Raw genomic sequence first — 24,503 nt, forward strand, 5'->3', positions numbered from 1 at the left:
CAAACAGTAAACTCATTTTTGAGTGGAGGGGGACTTTAACACCTGTAGAATTTCTCCATCTTGTTGATGTCTTGTGTATTTAAGCCTAGTGTTTGATAGAGCGCTCTAAAACATCTGACACCTGATAAAGTTGATTCCATAGCATGGTGAAAAGCAGTGGTTGCTTGGAAAGCACAAAGACCCCTAAAAAATGGAAACTCCTTGTAGGAATGGCTTTAAAATCTCTGATATGGCCCTCCACATTTAACTTGATGTCACTAACAAACTCACACAAGCACAATAATCTGAACCTTGCTATTTCTTGATCTCATTTATTCAATTTGGGCAAATCATCAGATTTACATACTGTACAAATCTTCCATAGAGAATTTTATTTTCTTTAACATAAGCGCACTGACATACTAATGGGCATGTTGGCTTTGACTGGTAGAACAGGGCTTCAGAGTACAGAGAGTCAAAATACAGCTTAAATCCCATGGAACATGTGTACAGCGGTATACACAGCCACAGTTACTCTATTTTCATACATGCCACACATACTGCAGCGACAAAAGCTACAGTATCTCCACACACACTTGTGTGCGGTGCCATTTCAGTACTAACTTCAGTACTCACACTGTTAATTGTATGGAGTAATATGCAGGAAAAAATATTACTATTACAAGCTCAGCTAAAAATACAGTTTACATGTCATATATCCAAGTACTGAATATAAGGTCAATTGGATTTGTTGAATCACAGGTTGTCATTAATGTGACTTGTACAGCAACATTACATCCTTAAGCAGAGTCTGTGGAAATACTGTATCACTTTCTAAAGAAATAGGGAAGTTTTTCAGTACGTCACCTCAGATATTTTCAACCTAATACAACCTTGTTCAAATGTTTATACAAGAAAATTGGAATTCTTACATTTGCTTGAGTGTGATCATTTTTTTGAAATAGAACTATTATTGGCATGACACTGAAGAGCAAAGCAAATCTTTTGACATGTAGAGCCCTGCACACACACACACGCACACACAGACACACACTTGTGTGTATCTCTACTTCTTCCTGTCTATTTTGCTCATCATGGCCTTGACATCGACAGGAGCAGAGGCAGCAGCAGCCTTGGCCTTTTCCTCCTCCTCCTGCTGCCAAAGAATGATGGGATGGATGCCTGGGTTTCGGCTCCGAGCATTTTGCTCCAGCTGGGCATCACTAGGGTGTAAAAAGAAATATATGATTGACGGAAAAGCCTCTTTCCCCAGCGACAGACGGTATACAGTACACATTTCAGTTGGTTTTATGACACATGGCATGGAGTATCTGTACAAGTATCCAACTGTGACGCAGAAATGTCATGATGATGGGGAGAAACATCAAGCACATACATATGCATGCATATACATAGAGATAGACACCATCAAGATAGACACCAGCCTGTTGGTGCAGGATCAGATCACAAACCTGAAGTTATGAGCCGCGGGGTTCAGTGCTTTCTTCTGGATGTCCTTGTACACTGGAGACTTGAGGTAACGGAAGAAAGTGTCCTGCACAAATGAAAGCACACAGGACTGCTGGTGACCTCAGCTTCACTAAGTGCCTTTAAGAATTAGTCTCATGCCCCCCTCAGACACTTTTAAGATTGTGTTTTGCGCCTGTGTCAGTTACTGTATATCTTACAGATGAGCCACACCTCTACAGTGCTGCTGTTGGTTGAAAACTACAGTATTTTGTTGGTGCAGAGGTTTACATGTCTGTCTAAACCCTTCCCAGACCTTCCTGCAACAGATATATGCAGTAACTTCAATGGATACTATAAGAAATACTACATTTAAACTACAAGATATTTTAGAAAACAGTCATATTATTGTATATATATATACAGACGGGTGACAAATTAAAGGAGAAACTGGTACAGGCCTGAATGCTTGACCCCTACAGTGAGGGGATCTGGTGGCTCTGTTATGCTGTGGGGAGCATTTTGCTGGCAGTAAACAAGCTAATGAGAGCAGAGAACCCACAGAAACACAGCATGAAAAGGTGCTGTGATTAATCATCATAATAAATACTGGAATAATAACACTGCTTTGCTCGGGATTGACGTTATCATACAAGGATTTGAGCAAGAGGTTTCAGCAGATCCTAATTCATTACCGACATATTGATGCTGATCACCAACCCTAACAGATGAATTGTAGTCTTTGTATATTTGCATTGCTGAGTGTCTACCAACATTCAAGTGATGTAAATTTCATCATCTACTCATGTGCTTACCCCTCTGTATGTACCTACAAGTATATAAGCGCTGTATATCAGGGACTATACAACACACAGACACACCTTTTTCATCAGCAAGAAGACGTGTGTCTGTGCAGCTTCCAGCACGTAACGGTGAGGATGCTCCAGGCCTTTCACTGTCAGACCCATCGTCCTGCCATCAATGTTGATCCAGCGCGGTGCGCCAGGAGCCAGGAAGGTCCTGAACACAAAGAGCATGCCAAAGTCAAAGTCAAAGGACAGTTGAGATGTACTCTGCTTTGAAATATAACTATCCTGAAACAACATAGATCCTGTCTTCAGACTTTTTTTCTTTGTTTGATTTTTTTTTTGTGGGAATCAGACAAACATTCTGACATTTGCTTTCATAGAAAGGTTAAATTTCCCATGAAAACAGGTTGATCACCAGTGTTCCTTAAAGGATAGTTTAATAGTTTTTCAAGTCAGGTGTCCATATGAACAGTGAAAGAGGTTTTCCTCGCTGTAATCATTCCTCCTGTTCATACTGGCTGTTAAAAGATCCCCTTCAAATGTGCTTCAATGTAAGTGATGGAGACCAAAATCCACATTTAGTGCAAAATGAAGCTTCATATTAGGTTCAGAAAAACTTTTAAATACATTTATGCACAGAAGGAGGACTGTGGATTTTGTCCCCCATCACTTATTTGTATGTGCATTATGAAGGGATCTTCTAATGGTCAGTATGAACAGGAGGAATGATTACAGCAAGAAAAACATGTTTCAATGTTCATTTGGGCTCCTGACTGTTGTTTTAGACTTGAATAATTGTGACCCTGTCCTTTAAAGGTTGCCTGGTGCCTAGCATATTGTGATTGATAGCTTCCTACATGTCCATAAAACAGGTGGTATATAAAAGAAATCAAGACCATACCTCACAGAGGAGTATGAATGAGCACAATCAACAAAGTGTATGTATATTATTTAGACAGATATACAGTATATTACTGTATGCATATAGTTCAATTGGAGGTCTATTATACACACACAGAGTCCAACAGTCCAGTTTGTCTTACTTGAAGATGGTCTCAGCTTTTGTTGACATGGAAGATGCAGAGCCCAACTTGAGTTCCTCAGCTGCTTCCCAAAAAGCCAAGTTTTCCCCTGGAATACACACACACACACACACACACACACACATACACACACACACACACACACACACACACACACACACACACACACACACACAGGAGAGATAGAGAGACATACACACATATACACACATACATTAATTGTAGTCTTTTCATACCCTGGCTGTGTCACCAGAATTAGTTGTTATATCAGTTTGCAGAACAATGTGTCCTGCCAATGTTGTTGTAGTGAGAGCATGAAACCATCTCATCCATACAAGGAAGCATTTAGAACACCTCAGCTACTGCCTTGGACCCCCTGAAGAGCTGCTCATATCTAATTGGCAGAAGGCATGTCCAACACATTGCCCCAAGAAATGCTAAAAGGTAAACCACAAGGATGAGTGGAAATAGACTGTAAAATATATGATCAAAGATCTTTTATTACTGCCAGGAGCAACACGTTCTGCTTCAGTGACTCATGAGGCTCATGCAAAGATTCAAACAGGTAAAGAGCTTAAATATGTAAGTGCAACAGTTCATGTACTGATTAATGCCTCAGTACAAACATCAGAAACATTCAACAAAATATCCTGCAGCAACGCACAAAAGAAATAAATAAATGAGAAGAAGAAAAGACATAGAAAATAACTCAAATTTAAAAAATCTATCCAAAACAAGAGGTGAGGGTCCCAGAGAAAGATGCTTGTGCTGACACACACCACCCTTCAGCCACATCAGGAATGCTCAGTCAGGTTCAAAACAAGAGATACATGATCCAAACTAAAACTACGTTTAAGGAAATCTGGCAACGTACCGCTGAACTCCTTCTTGAGGAAAATCTTGAAGTCGTCCCGGCCTCGCAGGTCGCTCAGCAGCTCGAACAGGCTGAAGGACCAGCGCTCCACTCGCATTTTAGTAGGGACGTCAACTCTGACACAAGCACAGACTGTGTCACTCACTGCTGATACATGACTGTGGCTTTTAAATAGTATTTGCACTGACCTTCTACAGACAACTTGGAATACAGCTGTATGAAACATTTACTATGCAGACCCATCTGTATGGAGTTATGTTTGTGTCATTTGTGTCTCAAATTAAGACTACAATTCCCATAAACCCTCTCCATCCTCTTTCCCTTTCCCTGCAGGGGATAAACTTGTTGGAATGAATTTTCCCATCTCTCCACCTGAGGCTTGACAGTTTCTCAGTGCTGGTTTTGTTTGATTACAGTAATGACACCAATATCTCAGCGTTGATTTGAGGTTGATACCTTTAAGTGCCTTTATGATGAAGATGCTTATGACACACAGTGGTAATTTGCCAGCCCTCACCTTCTCATATTGAGATTCCAGTATTCGTCATTGTCTGTTTGCCAGGGGTTGCTGGGTAGACAGGGAGCCAGGAATGGGTCGTGGTTTTTGTAGGTTGTGGTATACTTGACCAGTCTGCAGAGATAGAACTATCATGAGCCCAAGAACTATTTGGACCACATGTTTCCACAGAAGAGTCTATGTCAGTGATCCAAACTGGTCCAGACAGTATTTTGTTTGACACTAATCAAACAATCCTGTTAATGAGATGATTTTCTTACAGTTAGGATATACAGTACATATAACATCTCATTGTTGTGAGGTAGTTTGCATGTAATCACAAGACGGTAAGAAAGGTAAGAAAAACTTCAAAATGAATTTTAAGCTCTGGTAAGATTCTCATATAGATAAGATACCAGAAGAACTTACGCTCCAAGGGACACGCTAGACTTGACCTTTGACCTCATGATGGCTTGTTGATAGAAAATGTTCTAGAATAAAAGAGGGACACAATTACAAAAGTTTCAGAAATTGTAGGATATTAAACTGACCGCATGAGAAAAAGTCCTTCAAACTATTTTGAAAGAAGACACTTTACAGCTTTAGAACATCAGCAGTGAGCTGGGAGGACATTTAGGGATTCAGTGGATGCTTTATTAAAATCAGATAGACCAGCATGTGTATTATTCAAATGTCACAACTATGACTTACCATGCGTCTGTACTGGTCGAAGGAGATTTTCTAAGAGGCAAGAAGAAAAATGTCTGTTTTCATGGGAACAATGTTAGGTGCACTCACTGTAAGCACATCTAGAACTACAAGAGAAACTACACTACACATCTAAAGAAAGCAACTACTGTTGAAAGACAAACAGAAGGTGGACAATAACAAACAACCAGTGGTGGAAAGTAACCAAGTACATTTACTCAAGTACTGTACTTAAGTACAACTCTGAGGTACTTGTACTTTATTTGAGTATTTCCATGTGATGCTACTTTATGCTTCCACTCCACTACATTTCAGAGGGAAATATTGTACTTTCTACTCCACTACATTTATCTGACAGCTTTAGTTACTTTTCAGATGAAGATTTGACACAATGGATAATATAACAAGCTTTTAAAATACAACACATTGTTAAAGATGAAACCGGTTGTTTACAACTTTTTTGGCTTTTGACAACATAGTGCTTTTTCCCTCTAAACTTCTCACATGTTGTCATTTCAATAAATGATCGAATGATCCAATATTTCACCAGAAATCAAAGATTAGAGAAAAAGTCCAGAAACTGAAAACAGATTTGTGTATTAGAACTTTGTTTTTTCTTCTTTCCTCTCCCATTAGTCATCTCACGACCCCTCAGATTTATCTGCTGACCCTCTGGAGGGGCCCGACCCCTAGGTTGGGAACCACTGGACTAAACTAGCTAACTGTATATAAAGTAGTGTAAACTAGCTCCACCTCCAGCAGCTACAACAGTAACATGCTGCTCTAACACTGATGCTTCACTATTAATAATCTAATGATGTCATATATAATAATATATCAGTCAGAGGGACCAAACCACTACTTTTACTGCAATACTTTAACTACATCAAGCTCATAATACTTATGTACTTTTACTGCAATACTTTAACTACATCAAGCTCATAATACTTATGTACTTTTACTGCAATACTTTAACTACATCAAGCTCATAATACTTATGTACTTTTACTGTAGTAGGATTTTTCATGCAGGACTTTTACTTGTAATGGAGTATTTTTACATTGTTGTGTTGGTACTTTTACTTAAAGGTACACTATGCAGGGTTTGACAGTTGGTGTAAACATGCAGCATTCAAAGTTGGCCCCTCCCCCCTGACTCAATGAGCAAGCGAGAGAGAGAGAGAGAGAGCGAACTAGACCTGTGTGCTGTTTGCTGAAGAGAGTATACAAACACGCTAATATAATGATCATGAGCACAGCCGTCGTTTCTTGCAGCAACATTGAAATGAAACATTGAAATGCTGTCGAAAAATCTTGACCACCTTCTGCAGAATCAAGTAAGGCAGTAAAGCTTCTTGATAACAGCTGTGTTGGAGCAGGAAAAGATCTAAACCGCTCTTTTGTTTATACATGTATTATTTGTTTTTTTTCATATTCAATTGGTAATCAAAAATGAAAAACAATTCGTTATTTCATCATTCATTAGTAACAGCAGAAGCATCAGTAACTCGGTCTCTCACACACTGAACGCCAATTAAACCTCTCACACACTAATTTACTCTTTCTCGCTCTTGTATCACCGTTTCCTCTCGCAATTTCATTCATATTTTGTCTGGTTTGGCACCTCATAAGGTAGCAGAGGAGAGAGACGGAGACAATGATGTAACCTAGTCGCTGACCTCACAACCTGCATGCTGTTATTCGCTACACGTTATTCGCTATGAGTTGTTTTTTTTAGGAAAATCCTGCATAGTATACCTTTACCTTCCACCACTGCAAACAACATAGAACTTACTAAACAGTCCCTCCAGGCTAGAGGATACTTGTTCTTACTGCTTGAAAATACTGCAGCTTATTTTAGGACTTTCTGGAGGGACTGAACAGAAGTTCAGAGGAGTGTAGTTTACACACAGAAGTGTAACAACACTACAGAATACTATATATTATCCCTTTACACTCCAATCTTCATCAGAGCAAGAAGATCTGTTTGAAAAGAAAAGAAATAGACAAGACAAAAATACAATTAATTAAATACGCCCTCCTTAGATGATGTTCTAATGTTTGTAGTTTCTGATTATCTTCATCCTGTACATTGTAAAGAAAAACCAAAACATTTTCGATATCGCCGCAAAATGATGCAAGAGTAGCAGAGCAGCAGTGGAGCACTTAGCTCATACAATTCAAGACACCGTGACTGTGTTAGAGCCCCACTAATACTCCCAAATTACAGTTTTGAAACTCAACATAATTCTCTTCATCTTTTTATGTTAAAAACAATATAATTGACTCATAAATATATCTTTGCATCCTGGATATTTCTCACAGAAATATAATCTGAATCTTTTGCTTCCATGATCTGTTCTTTTACACACTCACATACAAATGTCTCCAAAGCTAAAAGGAAAGGTTAAGATGTTGTCAAGAGTCTGCAAAGCTGCCATCAAAGCAAAAGGTGGCTACTTTGAGGAATCTCAAATATGAAACGCATCACTTTTTTGTTTACTACATTATTCAATATGTGTTATTTTATAGTTTTGATGTCTTCCATATTGTTCTACAATGTAGAAAATGGTAAAAATAAAGAAAAACCCTTGAATCTATATTGCTTAAGAAGGTTTTTTTTGACTTTTTTGAACTTGCTCTACATGTGAACTAACACACAATGGAAAAAAACATAAACATAAACATAAAAACATAAAAGAATAATTGAAATATGAAATTTAGGAGGTAAGATGTAGGACAGAAGGAATTGATGTTTGAGGTCACATGGTAAAGCCTTTTATAATAACAAAACTAAACAATACCCAGGACAGAGAACAGATAAAATGAGGATGCATTAAATAATGATGGCCTCATGGGAATCCCCACGATTCACTGGGAGAATAATATGTGTCATGTAGACATCCAGACAACATGAGAATGTGCTCCGGCGTATACTGTATCAATTAAAAGTAACTAGATTTGTAAAATTGTTCTCTTCAAGTTCATACGCAAGTAACACAAGATTCAACTTAAGCTTTCCTGGATATGATAAGTACCTTAAATCTTAATTACTGCTCCTGAGAAAGAGCAAGCAGCACGTTTACCAAACCTCTTCCAACAACAAGTTCCACTGTTTCACATTTAACTAGAGCTGCAATGTTTAGTAGATTAATTGATTAGTTGCTAACTATTACCTAAATGAATAACCAACTATTTTGATAATCAGTTAATAACTTTGAGTCTTTACTCTGATTCCAGCTTCTCAAATGTGAATATTTTTCTAGTTTCTGTGGGGAGGGGAGGGAGGGCAGGGAAGGCGAGGAGAGGAGAGAGGCAGAGGTGTTAGCCTCTAAGTGGATATGTTTATAGAGATCAGCCCTGCAGAACTACTCTCCCTGTTAAGCTCCTGTAAGTTTCTTAAAAGACCAGCTGACCTCAATCTCTCTGCCACGTGTGTGTGTGTTTGTGTGTGGGTGTGTGTGTGTGTGTGTGTGGGTGTGTGTGTGTACAGACCTGTTACCTCATCTGTGTTGGGATCAATAAGACGCTCTGGACCGCAGTCCATAGCGCTGTGAGTACGACGCTGGACACACAGGAGAGGTTTATGATGAATATATAGTAAGTATAATAAGTACATGACAGTGACATCTGTCTGCTGCTAAATGCTATGCAAATATCATGACACACAGAGTCACACACATACTGACCGGTGGCCTGTTCACTATCCAGTAAGCCCTCTCCTGGCAGTCAAACACCACACGATCTGGCTTCTTCCTCTCCTTACCAGCCCTGACACACACAAAGAAAACACACACACAAAAATAATAGGGAAGTTATAGTGGAACTCATTTTACAAAACCTAACCTTTCAAAATGCCTATATAAATTATTTAATGATTTAAATATTAATGTTGCCAGTTTTAGACTACCTTATTTTGGCAAAGCTCTGTACAGTACTTGTGCTTTTGTTAAATGAAAGTATTGTTTTGGTATTGGTACCAATTGTATAATCACTAGGATGGAAAATTTGAAAGAAAACACAGTCCTGCTCAGGTTTGATTTGGTCTGGGGTTTGGGTATAGTGGTCTGAAGCTGGAGGAATAGTTGTTTGTTAAGGGTTTTACCGAGTAGATACAAAGAAGAGACCGCAAAAACTGTTGGTCTGCTCTGCCTGCTTGTGTTTCAGATGTCAGGATTGATTGTTGATAGTGAAGACAACATGAAGGACGGGTTCAGTTTTCTTCTGTTCAGTAACACACATCCAGTAAAAGCATCATCGAGGCAAACATAGTAGTATTTGCACTCTAGTTTAGAACAAGTCTTTAACACAGAATCTTCAAACTGAACAAAACACTATAATCAATAACCATTGTCAATAACTGAATCAGTAACATTTTTAGCAGTAGCATTAATATAATAACTCTGTTGCAAATACTGTAGCTATTAATCATACAAACGGTGCTTGTACACATCTAGATGTGAACATACTACTGGTGAACTGGAGACAGTCAGAATCAGCATCAAACATTGAAGCGGTATGAAAGGTGACATGTTCACTTAGCTTAATGAGAAGAGAACCTAAACTGAACAAATCAATTGGAATCAGTGTCTTGTCATTTCCACCTCTAGTCTCCTATTCAGCAATGAGACAAAGCAAAATAAACGTTTCCTGGATGTAACTCCACTTTTGTGTGTAGCTTTCTGTCGCTCTATATCAGAAAGTGAATGAAAGACTGTCATCTGTCTAGTGTTGTTATGGTGAAGTCTAACACTGAACTGTAAATCAAAACCTAAACCTTCCCAGGTATCCACGGTGAGCCTGCTGTTAACCCCTCTGGCTCAAGTAAAAAATCCAGTTTAAGATGCATATCATGTCATTGCAACATCCCCTGCTCTATTCCAGTTTGTTGAACGTCACCCCTCCTCTCTCTTTTCCTATATCAGCTGTCTATCTTCACTGACTAGAAAAAAGTCAAGTTCAACACCATGCTGGAAGGGTTTCACCTACTTGTACTGCTCGGTGGCCTGCATCACGATAAAGTCCCACTTGTGGTTCAGCCATTCATGGAGGTGGTTGTAATGTGCCTGTTTAAAAGACAAATACAGTGACATCATGGAGCACTCCTCATCTATTCATGGAGCTCACAACAGACATTAAGAGGGAAATGGGATAGGAACAACTGGATTCCAAAGGAAACACAGAACCTTTAAGTTTCATGTTCAGTCATCATGACATGTAGTGGTAAAGGGCATTGTATGAAATATTTGTAGCTAAAGTGGCTCCACTTATTGCAACACACATTAAAGGGGCACTCCACCACTTTTACACATCGAGATTTCTGCAGAAGCTTTTGTCCAGTGTGAAAAAATGACTGTAATGATGTCATTGTGATGTCATCGTGGTTATCTCAGCTTGGAGATTACACATTTTACAGAAAGTCTGGGTTACAAACTGGAGATGTGAAGTTTGAATGACACAGGGTTTTAGCAGGCAGGCTCATCAGAGACTCTATTGAGTTGCATTATGGGAAGTGTAGGAGCAGTGTTTTTGGTGCTAGTACAAAATTTAAATAAATAAATAAAAATAAAAATTTGTGCAGTTCCACATTTTATGAAACTTTAACAAAAATAAATTAATGAATGATAATCATAACAAATATTAAAGTCATATATTTTGATAAATAAGGAAACTTAAAATATACATATTTTCATGTACAGTATTGATTGTCAATTTGTACTGATTTCATAGAGCTCAAAAAAGTTACTGTGTTCCAAGTAGGTTTTAAGTTTCAGTGGTTTTCTTACTGTGCTAAATTACCTCCACATATCCATATCTCACTTTTTATTCTCTTTATATAAATCTGCCTCCATATTATTCCACTATCTATATAAATTTGACATTTATTGCCACTCTTTCCATCAGACTTGGGATAAAACATAAATAACAGACTGCTCTGCACCAGTTTAAAAGCTTCTTTCCATGGTTTTATTATAGCAGCCAGTAATGTTCCCCACATTTCTTCCAACTTCACTACTGATGTTTTGGAACAATTAAAAGGTCAACAGCAGGCAGAGAGGAATATTGGGGATATAGGGAGCTTTATTGACTGCTATAACAAATTCAATTAGTTAATTTTTTCAGATGATCGTTTTTGGGGATCCTGCTGTCTTCTTTGATCCCACAAGCATATTTAGAAGCTGTTTTTGGCCAAATGCTCGCTGCTACATTGTGTATGCTGTGTCTGCATCCACACTCAACATGTTTCAGCAAAAACAAAACTTTTTTTCTATACTTCTATGTGTACCTGTTCATAGGGTTCCAGCATGCCTTTCTTGCGGATGTTCCTCTTTGCCAGATAAATGGCTACAACCAGAGAAAAACAAAATCATCAGTAATCACATAATCACACAATCATTTTTTTCACACACGCTACAAAAATATTTGAAAGCCTTGATGTGGAAACTACTAGCTTAGCTCTGTCAAAATCAAAAAATACACCTTCCTTCAAGTCAAACTCAAACTGTCTGATTTACATGTTTTATCTTGTTATCTAAAAGGCTAATCACAAGTTCATCCAAGAGTCAGGAATTATTTGTTTAAAGTTATAATCAAGTGAAAACCTACATGACTTCTGAGATGCTGCATGCAGTGACTGAAATAGTTCTACATTATGTATTTGCATGAAACAGCATGTAAATGAGTTTTAAATGATTTTTAAAACATTTGATGGCACTTGGCTGCTTCCAGCCATTGTGCTATGCTAGGCTGAACACATCCTGGATGTGTGTATTTCTGTACTAGATGCAAATATGATAGCAACATTCTGCTTTTGCTCAGTGACAGTTGAGCAGTAGCTGCTGATACTTCCTGTCCAGATTAATCAAGATGGCAACAATGGCAGTTGGGGGGAGTCAGTGACTCAAGCCCAGCCATCCCATTGATCACCACACACAACAATTCCTGCATGTTTGATTAGTTTATGGTGAGACAGAAGGTTTTTGCATGTCTGTGCATGTCAACATAGAGTATTTTTGTTGAACTAATTTCTTTGAAAAAGGGAAATTTGTCACTATTACTATATATTCTTCTCACAAAACTATATGATATATGACATACAGTACTGTACCCACCATAGTCAGCGTCCTCTGCAAACCATTTCTGTGTAGGCCAGAAGTATGGGGTCTAAAGAGGTTGAGATTGGGTAGACAGTATTAGTGATGTTCTTTCAATGTCTACACATGAACAACTGTGGCAGTAACACAGTCAAGAGGTATTGTTTTGATGAGTCTACAACAAGGATTTGTCCACTTTGCTCACACTCAATGAAAACAGATGAACACTTGATTGAATGTGCCATACACAACAATTAGCTCAGTGGAGCTAATCTGTTGTGATTAGTTTAATTTGTTGTGCAGGATCTTCTTATGGATCAGATATGATGCATATCAGATCAAACCTTTCCACTAGCAAATGTTTGTTTTCACACCTTTTCATACATCTGTATGAGGTTCAATAAATCACATATAAACATCAGTTGAGTTTTGCATGACAGGGGCTTATTATTCTTTTGTCATAAGGTGATTATTCAGAATTATATTATTTATAATATAATACAATGAATTACATATTTTGATGAAAAGTTGTATTTTGATGCATGTTTTATAAATGAGCTTCTAGACCAATGAGGCAAAATTCAAGCAAAATTTCCTGCAATCAGGGCGCTTTAACACAATCAGTCTATCTCTGTAGAGGGGGAATCCTCTCTAAATTCTGTTTCCCTGTGATGTTAAAGTGTGACATTGATTCCACCAAGGCGGCAAAGAAGAAACGAGGATTTTGTTTTACCTGGAAGCGATAGAGGCTGGCGTCATTGCACATGACCAGCTTCTTGTGGTTCTGCAGGGGGTAGATGTAGCCATAGGCCACTAACATGGTGCCAAAGGCCTGACCCTCTGTAACACAGAAGCAGAGCAGGAGGAAATGAATGGATGAGGCCGTAAAGAACATATGGATATGTCTTTTTTTCCTCAATAACTGACATGTATGGAATTGTCAGCAGTCTTTAGATTTTTATAGTTCACTACCTTCTGCAGTGATATTCATCTTGTTGACAATCCATGCGATGATGTCCTTACCTGTGTGGAAAGACAAGTTAATGAAATAGATACTAGGCTTAAAAAAAATGATGATGATGTTTTTTTACTGATATGAGTTTTAATGAATCCACTGAAACAAAAATTGTTTCCAATCTAGTTCCTTATTCAACCCCCCCCCCCCCCCCCACCCCCCAGACTTAAAGGATAGGTACACAGGGTCCATATGAACAGTGAAAGTGGTTTTCCTAACCTCCTGCACATACTGGCTATTAAAATATCCCCTTTAAATGTGCTTTCACTGTAAGTGATGGAGGCCAAAATCCACAGTGTGTCCACACAGTTATTTTGTGCAAAAATGCATTTAAAAGTTGACCTGAGTGTTGTTTCTGAGTGTGTTTCCCTGTTGAGCTGTGGTGGAAGTATAGTTACAAAAAGAGAGACTTTGGCACTAAAAAGACTGTAACGTTGAAAGATATCAACTTGATTTGACTCATTTGGACACTGAAGCTTCATATTAGCTTTGGATGAACTTTTAAATACATTTTTGCACAGAAGGAGGACTGTGGATTTTGTGCACTTACAATGTAAGTGCATTATGAAGGGATCTTCTAATGGTCAGTATGAACAGGAGGAATGATTACAGCAAGACAAACATGTTTCATTATTCATTTGGGCTCCTGACTGTTGTTTTTAAGACTTCAAAAATTGCGAACCTGTCCTTTAAAGGTGTATTTCTTTGATTTAGTATTGCACTACTGCTGCATGAAGTTAGAAGACGTACAAGAGACAGATTAAATAAGGATGATCAAAATCGATGCAGCGAGGCCCAGATATCCTGACTTTTAGTGATTTCTATGGGTCAAGCTCCAAAAATGTTGACTCCTACACTTTCTATAATGCAGCTCTGTAGCATCATCCACTGGATCCTCCCTGCCTGGTAAATGTCCTTTAACACCCACAGTAACACAGACTGGCGGTTATAAACTGGTAGTCTCCAAGCTGAGATAACCAAATGACATCATCAGAGTTATTTTCTCAGATCTGAAACACCTCCTCCAGAGCCACAGAAGATATTATGTAAGTGTTTTCAGACTTCATGTGTAAAATCGGTTTGAGTGTCTCTTTGGAGTTCCAGAATCCAGTATAAAGTGTGCTGCACCTGAATAAATCTCTCTCTCTTGTTTTAAATGATATTATGTTCTGATATTCTTAATCGGTGTTCTATTGTTGTTTCTTATCCTTTTCCACATGGAAATGTTAAAAAAAATAAATCATGTCTTTGTGTTAAATGAACTCACCTCACTTCAATTTTTGTCACTTTTATTTAGTTTGTTTGGTTGTATTATTACATTGGACACAAGCTTTGCATTTACTGTATAACTTTCAATTTGTCCCTTACATTATTTCCTGTTGAATATTATTATTTGTTTTATCTCATACTGTTTTTTTTTCATCTTTTGGTAAAACTTGCCAGTGTCAAAAACTTTTGTGTATTTTGTTATTAACAAAATTGCTTTAGCCCAGCCTTGGATTACCTCTGACATAGGTCCTCACTTGTTCTATCTCAGCTTTCATTTAAAAGTGAACTCTGTAACATCAAATCCCCAGGGATTATAGAGGGATCAATAACAGCAAAGCAGCAGCCAGCAGACGTGACAATATAAATGAATAACTAAAGGTAACAGTCATACTCTGTAATTCAGACAGCTTGACTTCTGTTGTACCTTATCATTTTGTAAATGGTTACTCACAGCAGCAGGTGCTTATAATCAGGCCACCTTAGTTGACATGGTGGGTTGGGCTCATGTGGCCATGCTGACCTTTCCCTCACTGGTCTTAGACCGGATTAAAAAGCCACTTTGGCTCCTAAAGCACCGGCCAGATCTCATCCAATTGGGGGCTGCCTTATTTAGCTGTGTTAGCAGCTTAGACAGCCAAGACAGCCTGTCACTGTCTACACTGTGCTTTTAATAATGCAATGACAAAATGTGGCACTGCTCGAGTGAATTTATTCCTGAGTTTTTGTGCTTGAACAGTAAATGCACCTTTGGTGCATTGGTCTAGGAACTGACAGTAACATTTAACCAGACCTAATATTAAGCATCAGTAAACAGGGCCATAAAAAGGGATATTTATTCTCCTTGTTCTATTTAAAAGTACTGCAGTGAGGCAGCATTTTCAATCAGCCTGGGCATGAAAACAAATAAGTGCCATAATCAATATATGTGGAAATAAAAGTATAGATAAAATACTTATCAAAATCTGAAATATAAGGAGAGAGAACATTATCTTAGATGTAAAGTTGATAAAAACACGATTGATGTATCCTTTGTTTGCAACTTTCCAAACTGAAAGCAGCATACATTTCAGGGGCAAGCTGAAAACACGACACATATTATCACCTTATAAAGTTGCATTTGGAGTTGTGTCTGTTTCCTCCTGGTAAATGTAATTCCAATATTCACTTTCCTTTTAGCTCTGGTTTGGTCTCAACCAACCAACCCCTGAGAAAAATATTCTTTTTAGCTGCTAAATGCTCCACTATGTTTACCAGCTAGCTGCTAACTGTGTCTTTCTGCTGTTTATTGTTGAGAAGATAGTGTACAGTGGGTTTATTAGAGTTTTTCTCTGAAAATAGCTGCTTGCTACTGCAAGAAACAATGCTGGTAAGAGTGAAGTTTCTGGGCCAGAAAACGAAAGCAATGAGCGAAAAAAGGCAAAACAAGGTTCTGTAGAGCTGAGGAGAACTGCATAGTTGATGATCATTCTCAAACATCACCTTTCACATTACACATAGCCTTTGTTAACATAGAAGTGTTGATCAGTGTAGCTTTACAGATTCTGTTAAAACACCCAATGCTCAAAATATTCTCTCCTTCTCAGTATTTTAGAATTATACACAGTTGGGCTTGGTGGAAATTTGGGGATTTGGAGCTTACCTTTTAAATTAGGAACAAATTAATAGACTTCAAAGGACCAGTGCGAAGGATTTAGTGGCATCTAGCCGTGAGGTTGCAGCTTGCAACCAAGTGAATACTCTTCCTCAAACCCTTCCCTTTCAAGCATGTAGGAGAACCCATGGTGAAACTCGCAAAAAAGGAAAAAGTCTTCTTTAGAGCCACTGTTTTGTTTGTCCATTCTGGGCTACTGTAGAAACATGGCAGTACAAAATGGCGGCCTTCATGGGGGAGAACCCGCTCCCTATGTAGATATAAAAGGCTCAGTCTAAGATCATGAAAACACAATTTTTATTTTCAGGTGATTACACCCTAATTAAAATATACTTATGAATATTATATTCCATTTCTGCCAAGTCTGTTCTGCTTGATGTCACTAAATTCTACACACTGCACCTTTAAGACCAGTTTAAAAACTGAAATCATAAATAAAGTTAGCAAAATGTGTTACTAGAGCTGATAGCATGCAGATTGCATCACCCTTTTCTGGATTCTTCTGAGAAACCTGTAATTACCTGGGACAAATATGTTATACATGTACTTTAAACAATTAATTAATTTTAGGCCTTGAAGGCATAGTTCTGAGAAATGTGCTTATTTGCTTTCTTGCCAAGAGTTAGATGAGAAGATTGGTGCACTCTTATGTTTGATATGAACTGAACTTTAGACATGCTGGTAGGTGGATTTTGTTACCATTAGACAGAGCCAGGTTAGCTGTTTCCCCCTGTTTCCAGTCTTTCTGCTAAGCTAAGCTAACTGGCTGCTAGCTGTAGCTTTATATCTAAAAAACAGATATGAGAGTCAATCTTCTTATCTAACTCTCCACCAGAAGGTGAATAAATGTATTTTCCAATACTTCAAACTTGCTTTTAGAACTTTCCCAGGCTTTGTGAGTGTGTGTGTGTGTGTGTGTGTGTGTGTGTGTGTGTGTGTGTGTGTGTGTGTGTTTGTGTGTGTGTGTGTGTGTGTGTGTGTGTGTGTGTCTCACCAGCAATGACATGTGGGATAGTAGTGACATTGAGTTTCTGCTCTGAGCCTTTAATCCCACTTTTTGGGTCTTGCATCTCCACCACAATGGCCTCCAGCTGGAATAAAGGGAGCAATCAAGATTCACATGAACAAAAGAATACTGAGGATATTCAGACACACTGTAATAACCACTGCAGGTATACATATTCTATTCAGGAGAAGAGAGGCACCAGCCACAGAATATACACTGATGATCAGCAATAAACAGGGAGGTTTGGGGGAATTCAATCAGAGAGTGTATATTTCAAAATATATTTTTAGACATTTTGAAGATTTTTATACTGAGGTAATATGTTATACCAAGGGAATATGTGCAGGTAGGATGAGCTAGTGGAGTCTCAGTTAATCTTGTTGCATCTATGAGAAAGATTGTAAAATATTTCAGTATGTAGCCTATGTTTAATGTGTGATTAAAATGTCATGATGTCCATTGAAAATCCAAAGTCTTATCCATCTGGCATGTCTAAGTAATTATCAAATTATGAATCTATTGGGAGCATCAAGCCCTGGCAACAATTAGCTATTAGCCTCGATTTTTCTTCAACATACTGTATCAATTAGGCAAAAATGGTTAAATGGAAAACAAAACTTCAACAGAGACTGCTGGTCTGAGACAGGAAGTGAACCCTGGTGTTGAAAGCAAACATTTATACTACCATCCACCACCTCCACACCTTGACTTTATACTGTAGTAACACCATGCTGCTTCCTGTATTGGCCCTAAACATTGCCAGTCAATATAAATAGCTAATGCAGAATAGTTTCATATGAATGAAGTGGTTACACCCATCAGGAGAGTGTTTTCTCTGAAACTAGATGGGGTGAAGACAGCTTTCATATCGTAATTCACACTGTAAAACATGATTTGTCTGTCTGTTAGAGTAAATGTAATTCTAGCATCTGATTAGGGTTATATGTACTCAAAGGTACTGGAATATTTCCATTTTATGCTACTTTATACATCTACTCTCCTACATTTCAAAAAGAAATATTGCACTTTTTACTCCTCTACATTTATCTGCCAGCTGTAGTTACTTTGCAGAGTAAAATTTTACACACAAAACTTCAAAATCATCAGTTTCATTGGTTTACAGCAATGCAGGGGTAACAATTGTATAAAAAGTGTATTTACTTTTGATAATGAAATATATTTAGCAAGACAGTGAACCTCAAGTTGGTCCCAACGCTCCAAAGCTTAGTGAGCACAGCTAGGCATGACAGGCCTGTCAAGCTTTGGATTTCTCCACATGTTGAAACAGTGTGTAAGGGGTTCTATTAATAGGATGTTATATCATTTTCATCACCTTTCCATCAGAAAGAGAAATGCAAAAGTGGAAGGAATGGATTAAACAGTGTGTTTAACTGATCGAACGTAAGCTGCAAATGTTAGCATGACTGGCTAACTATCTAGAATAACCTAGCCTTACTTCCACAGTAAAGTGGCTTGGCTAACTATATTATTATGTGGGGTTACAAGTTACATTAGGAAAATAACTGTTCAGGACTGGAGTATCCACTGTGTGGGAGTTTGTGTCACTGTGTGAGAGTTTAGAGTTACGTTAGCCACTTTATTCTGCTATTTATTTGGTTTGTAGAGGTTTACATTCCACCAGCCAAACTTGTGTTGGACAGAGATATGTTTGCCAGTTATTCCTCATCCTCAAATTCTTTGCTCTTTCTCTTGTATTAAAATACTAACACTGACACATAAATCTAACTACTGTTGTGTAACTGTATTTTTCTGTAGTACGCTTTCAAACCATCTAAGGGTTATGTTAGAATGAATAACAATTTAACATTATTATAATTATTATTTTATAATACTGTTGACTTTTGGCGTGGGACATGAAACTTTAGTCTCAGTCTTTGTTTCAGAACAAATTAGCTGTAATTGTTATTGATTCTGTCCTGTCCTTTTCCTCAAAGTGTAGGTAGGTTTAAAGTTAACATCTTCATCTGAGAAAGATACCAGGTTAGGTCACGTTATGCTGCTAAACTGTACAGTAAATTAAGACTGCAATGACACCTGACAGCAGAGCAGCAAAGCTAATTGGCTTTAAGGTGGAATTAGAGATGATCTTTAACAAGCCTTTGCTTTTCTGCTGCTAAACAAATACACATGTACTTTATGAGATCTTTCATGTAACTGGAAAAATTATTTTTAAAAAAATAGATTTCTAGTAATACTCAGTAGGGGAAACTTAAAATGGAAATCTTTATTTATTTATTTATTGTATTGCTCCCATGCTCCATACTTTTGAATGCAGAAAAAAACCAAAAGCCAGTCTAATGCAGAAATGATAAGTCACTTGAGAAATTAACATATATGTAATGTTTAAAATGTGTCCACATTTCTGATTGAATTCAGAATTGTTGCAAATAGTACATTACAAATAATTCCTGCAGTTTATAGGTTGTGATTAGGGTACAGAGTTAAAGCACTAAATAATGGCTATTCCTGGCAAATAATAATAATGATGATGATCACTCACCTTTTTCACGCAATGTATACGGGGCCGGAAGTGCTGTCCCCGGTTTGGACGAGCTGTTCTAATTGTCATATTTGCAGACAAATAAAAAGCAAATCAGATGTAAAAAATAAAAATAAAAATAAAAAATAGAAATCCTGGTGTGAAATATTTCAATAATAATTTGTACAGTTGCTGACAGAGGAGTGTATGCAAGCAGTAGATGTGAACACACTCCGCCTGTGAGGGGACTGTAAGACAGGATGGGAAGGATGGATTTATCCACCAATCTGCTGTGAGAAGCCTCTCCTCTCATCCCCCAGCAATTACAGGGAGAAGCCTGTCTGGGCGGTTTGAAAATCAACTTCTGTGAAGAGAGAGTCAAGATCAACCCAGTGTCAGACCTGGACTGTTTTGTAGCTGTGTATGGAGGCTTAAGTGTGCCACAGTCACTGAAGATGTAACAATAATAATAATCATTATAATAATTATAATAATAACTTTATTTGTATAGCACCTTTCATACAAGAAATGCAGCTCAAAGTGCTTTACAATAAAAGAAATAACTTTACAAGGAGTCTACAAGGCCATAAAACCACAACCTGTCATTTTTACCCTTCAGCTTATTTTTTGGCAGATTAAATAAACAAAATATAACATGTATAACTCCCAAACCCACAAATTAAAGCAAACATTGCAAAACCTTGAAAGGATATGACGTTCCACCAAACTGGAAGAATCTCGCTTAGTCTGGCAAGATAGTCTTAAAACATATAGGAAGGCCCTCTGTAATGCCAGAGCTGCCTATTAGTCATCATTAATAGAGGAGAATAATAACAGCCCTAGGTTCCTTTTCAGCACTTTGGGCAGGCTGACAAAGAGTTGTAGCTCTATTGAGCCATGTATTACTACAGCTCTCAGTAGTAATGACCTCACTTCTTTAATGAAACAATTCTAACTATTAGAGACCAAATTCATCACCTCCTGCACTTAATAGGCACTGATTTATTCCCAAACACAGGAACCTTAGAAACAGCTGTAAAAACCTGATATATATTTAGACTGTTTTTCTCCAATTGACCTTCCTGAACTAACTTCAATGATTTCTTCATCTAAACCATCAACCTGTCTCTTAGACCCCATCCCAACTAGGCTGCTTAAGGAAGTCTTACCCTTAGTTAGCACTTCTTTACTAGATATGATCAATCTGTCTTTAGTAACAGGCTATGTACCACAGTCCTTTAAAGTAGCTGTAATTAAACCTCTTCTTAAAAAGTCTACTCTTGATCCAGGCATTTTAGCCAACTATAGACCTATATCTAACCTTCCCTTTCTCTCTAAGATTCTTGAGAAAGCAGTTGCCAGTCAGTTATGTGACTTTCTACATAAAAATAGTTTATTTAAGGATCTTCAGTCAGGATTTAGAGCGCATCATAGCACAGAAACAGCACTGGTGAAAGTTACAAATGACCTCCTGATTGCATCAGACAAAGGACTTCTCTCTGTACTTGTCTTGTTAGATCTTAGTGAAGCATTTGACACCTTTGACCATCACATCCTATTACAGACACTGGAACATTTAATTGGCATTAAAGGAACTGCATTAAGCTGGTTTAAATCCTATTTATCAGATCGATTTCAGTTTGTGCATGTTAATGATGAATCCTCTATGCACGCAAAAGTTAGACATGGAATTCCACAAGGTTCTGTGCTTGGACCAATACTATTCACCTTATATATGCTTCCTTTGGGTAATATTATTCGAGAACACTTCATAAATTTTCATTGTTATGCAGATGATACCCAATTATATTTATCAATGAAGACGGATGAGTTCAATGAGTCGACTAAACTCCAAGCATGCCTTATGGACATAAAGACCTGGATGACCTGCAACTTTCTGCTACTAAACTCAGACAAAACTGAAGTTATTGTGTTTGGCCCTAAACACCTTAGAAACACATTATCTAATGATATAGCTACTCTGGATGGCATTACCCTGGCCTCCAGCTCCACCATAAGGAATCTGGGAATTATCTTTGATCAGGATATGTCCTTTAACTCCCACATAAAACAAATTTCAAGGACTGCCTTTTTTTCACTTACATAATATTGCAAAAATCAGGCACATCCTGTCCCCCAAAAAAGCAGAAAAACTAGTCCACGTATTTGTTACTTCTAGGCTGGATTACTGCAATTCCTTATTATCAGGTTGCCCTAACAAGTCTCTAAAGACTCTCCAGCTGGTCCAGAATGCTACTGCACATGTACTGACAAAAACTAGAAAAAGAGATAACATTTCTCCCATTTTAACTTCGCTGCATTGGCTTCCTGTAAAATCCAGAATAGAATTTAAAATCCGGCTCACCTACAAAGCCATTAATGGTCAGGCTACATTATATCTTAAAGAGCCCATAATACCGTAATACCCCACTAGAACACTACACTCCCAGAATGCAGGCTTACTTGTGGTTCCTAGAGTCTCCAAAAGTAGAATGGGAGGCAGAGCCTTCAGCTATCAGGCTCCTCTCCTGTGGAACCATCCTCCAGATTCGATCTGGGGGGTTCCAGATTCGGTCTGGGGGCCAGACATCCTCTCTATGTTTAAGAGTAGGTTTAAAACTTTCCTTCTTGATAAAGCTTATAGTTAGGGCTGGCCAGGCTTGCCTTGGACCAGCCCTTAGTTATGCTGCTATAGGCCTAGACTGCTGGGGGACTTCCCATGATGCACTGAGCTCCTCTCTTCTTCTCCTCCTCTCCATCTGTAGGCATTCATGTACCATTAATGTTACTAACTTGGCCTCTTCCCTGGAGTTTTTGTGCTTTCTCATCTCACAGGAAAATCTGGAGTCTGGATTGTGGATGTCGAGGGACATGGCTGTGGGGATGGGGAAGGGATGGTGGCGTGGTCCTATGGGTGTCCTGCCTTGACACCTTCTCCTGCTATTATTGCTATTATTATTACTACTTATATCTGTATTATTATTATCATTGTTATTGTGATTATCATTATTATGCTTCTCTGTGTCTCTCCCTCCCCTCTCCCCCTCCCTACTTCTTTCTGTCTCAACCCAACTGGTCAAGGCAGATGGCCGCCCACCTAGAGCTCTTTTCTGCTTCAGGTTTCTTCTCGTTAAAGGGGAGTTTTTCATTGCCACTGTTGCCAAGTGCTGCTCATGGGCGAATTGTTGGGTCTCTGTAAATTAAGAGTACGGTCTTGACCTGCTCTATGTAATAAGTACCCTGAGATAACTTTTGTTATGATTTGGTGCTATATAAATAAAATTGAATTGAATTGAACATTTTGATTGGTGAGCTTCAGAGTTTCTAGTTTCCAGTATTTTATGCTGTAAGTAAACCTATCCAGCTGTTGGCTGGCTCCCAGCTACCATACTGAAAGTGGAATTAATCTTCTCATCTAACTCTCAGCAAGAAAGCAAATAAGCGTATTTACCAAAATGTTTAACTATTCCTTAAATTTTGAAATATTTGAGGCAAAAATGTTATAAAAAATATGATTATAAGATAGGCTATAGTGGTAAAATCCAGTTTACTAAATAATAATTACGATCAAAAACTTCTGCCTTTCTAACTCATAATTAATTAGGCTACATAGTAATTCATAACAGTTTAATTATGGTTTATGGCATGATTTTGAGATATCTATTTATAATTCTAATTTGCTTGGTTAATCTGGCCATTAAGACACGATGAGATACAAAATAAAAAGTTATTTTTACCACTAGTACCTTCACATCACTTCACACAGTAGATTGTAGTCCAGACTGCATGTTTAAAATCTGTCAGACAAACTCATACAGTAAGTAGTGAGACAGATGATGCTGCTGGAATCTGTGCGACCCGCCCAAACATTGAAGCACGGGCGCGCTCACATTATTTATCGTGAACGTGCCTCGCCCGCCACTGTACCTCACGCTTGCGCTGCGTTCAGGTACAGTACAAACTGTCATCTAATTTTGGAGTTCATAAGCAAGGCCTTGTAATAATACATGTGACAATCAGAAAGAGGCTCTGCTTGTTAAATTGATACACTTTACTATTATCTGCGTTTTTAGTAGAAGTCAAGTGGAATCCTGAGATAAAAAGTATTTCTCTAGATTCTGAATGCCAATCAGAAGAGAGGGGTATTGAGTAGAGTACAAAGCCTGTTCTTGGTTGAGCTCTAGTCATTCCTTGTGTTTATTTCTGAACTGTTGTTTTGTTATTCTGTGTAAGAATAAGAACATCACCCAACTTTGCGAGAACTTGTCTTCCCGCAAGCCAATGACTCAGTCCAGTTTGGAGATGTGCATCCACCTGTACCTGCAAAGACACTCAATTCCTGAGTGATTGGGCTTCTGGATATCACTTTGTACACGAAATAAGAACATGAAAATATTAGAATGATTAAACCAATAAAAAATATATTGTTAGGTGAGTGAAGCCTATTACAGTTTTTCTAAGTTACTTAGATGAAGCTGTCTAAAATTTGTCTGAAATAGAACTTCAACTATACAACCACGATTCAACGAATGTTGACTTCGTGTAAGTAAGCACATTGAGAGCCAGTAAACCGGAGTCAAATTCCTTGTATGC

General features: G+C 38.0%; 1 protein-coding gene across 1 annotated transcript; it reads right to left on the reverse strand.

Moving 5' to 3' along the window:
• Positions 1–285: 285 nt before the first annotated feature.
• On the reverse strand, positions 286–20,233 carry rgs9a (regulator of G protein signaling 9a). Its single transcript, XM_044331218.1, has 17 exons — positions 19,932–20,233; positions 17,399–17,495; positions 13,442–13,492; positions 13,203–13,309; positions 12,488–12,539; positions 11,662–11,720; positions 10,365–10,441; positions 9,065–9,146; positions 8,878–8,940; positions 5,380–5,409; positions 5,098–5,159; positions 4,690–4,803; positions 4,173–4,288; positions 3,299–3,386; positions 2,328–2,466; positions 1,452–1,534; positions 286–1,202 (listed from the first exon to the last, which is right to left on the reverse strand). Exons 1-17 carry the CDS (start codon positions 19,998–20,000, stop codon positions 1,046–1,048), a joined length of 1,446 nt encoding a protein of 481 aa, XP_044187153.1. The 5' UTR covers positions 20,001–20,233; the 3' UTR covers positions 286–1,045.
• Between the last annotated feature and the right edge of the window lie 4,270 nt (positions 20,234–24,503).

Source organism: Thunnus albacares, chromosome 17, assembly GCF_914725855.1.
Source record: "Thunnus albacares chromosome 17, fThuAlb1.1, whole genome shotgun sequence".
In the NCBI taxonomy this organism is placed as follows: domain Eukaryota; kingdom Metazoa; phylum Chordata; class Actinopteri; order Scombriformes; family Scombridae; genus Thunnus; species Thunnus albacares.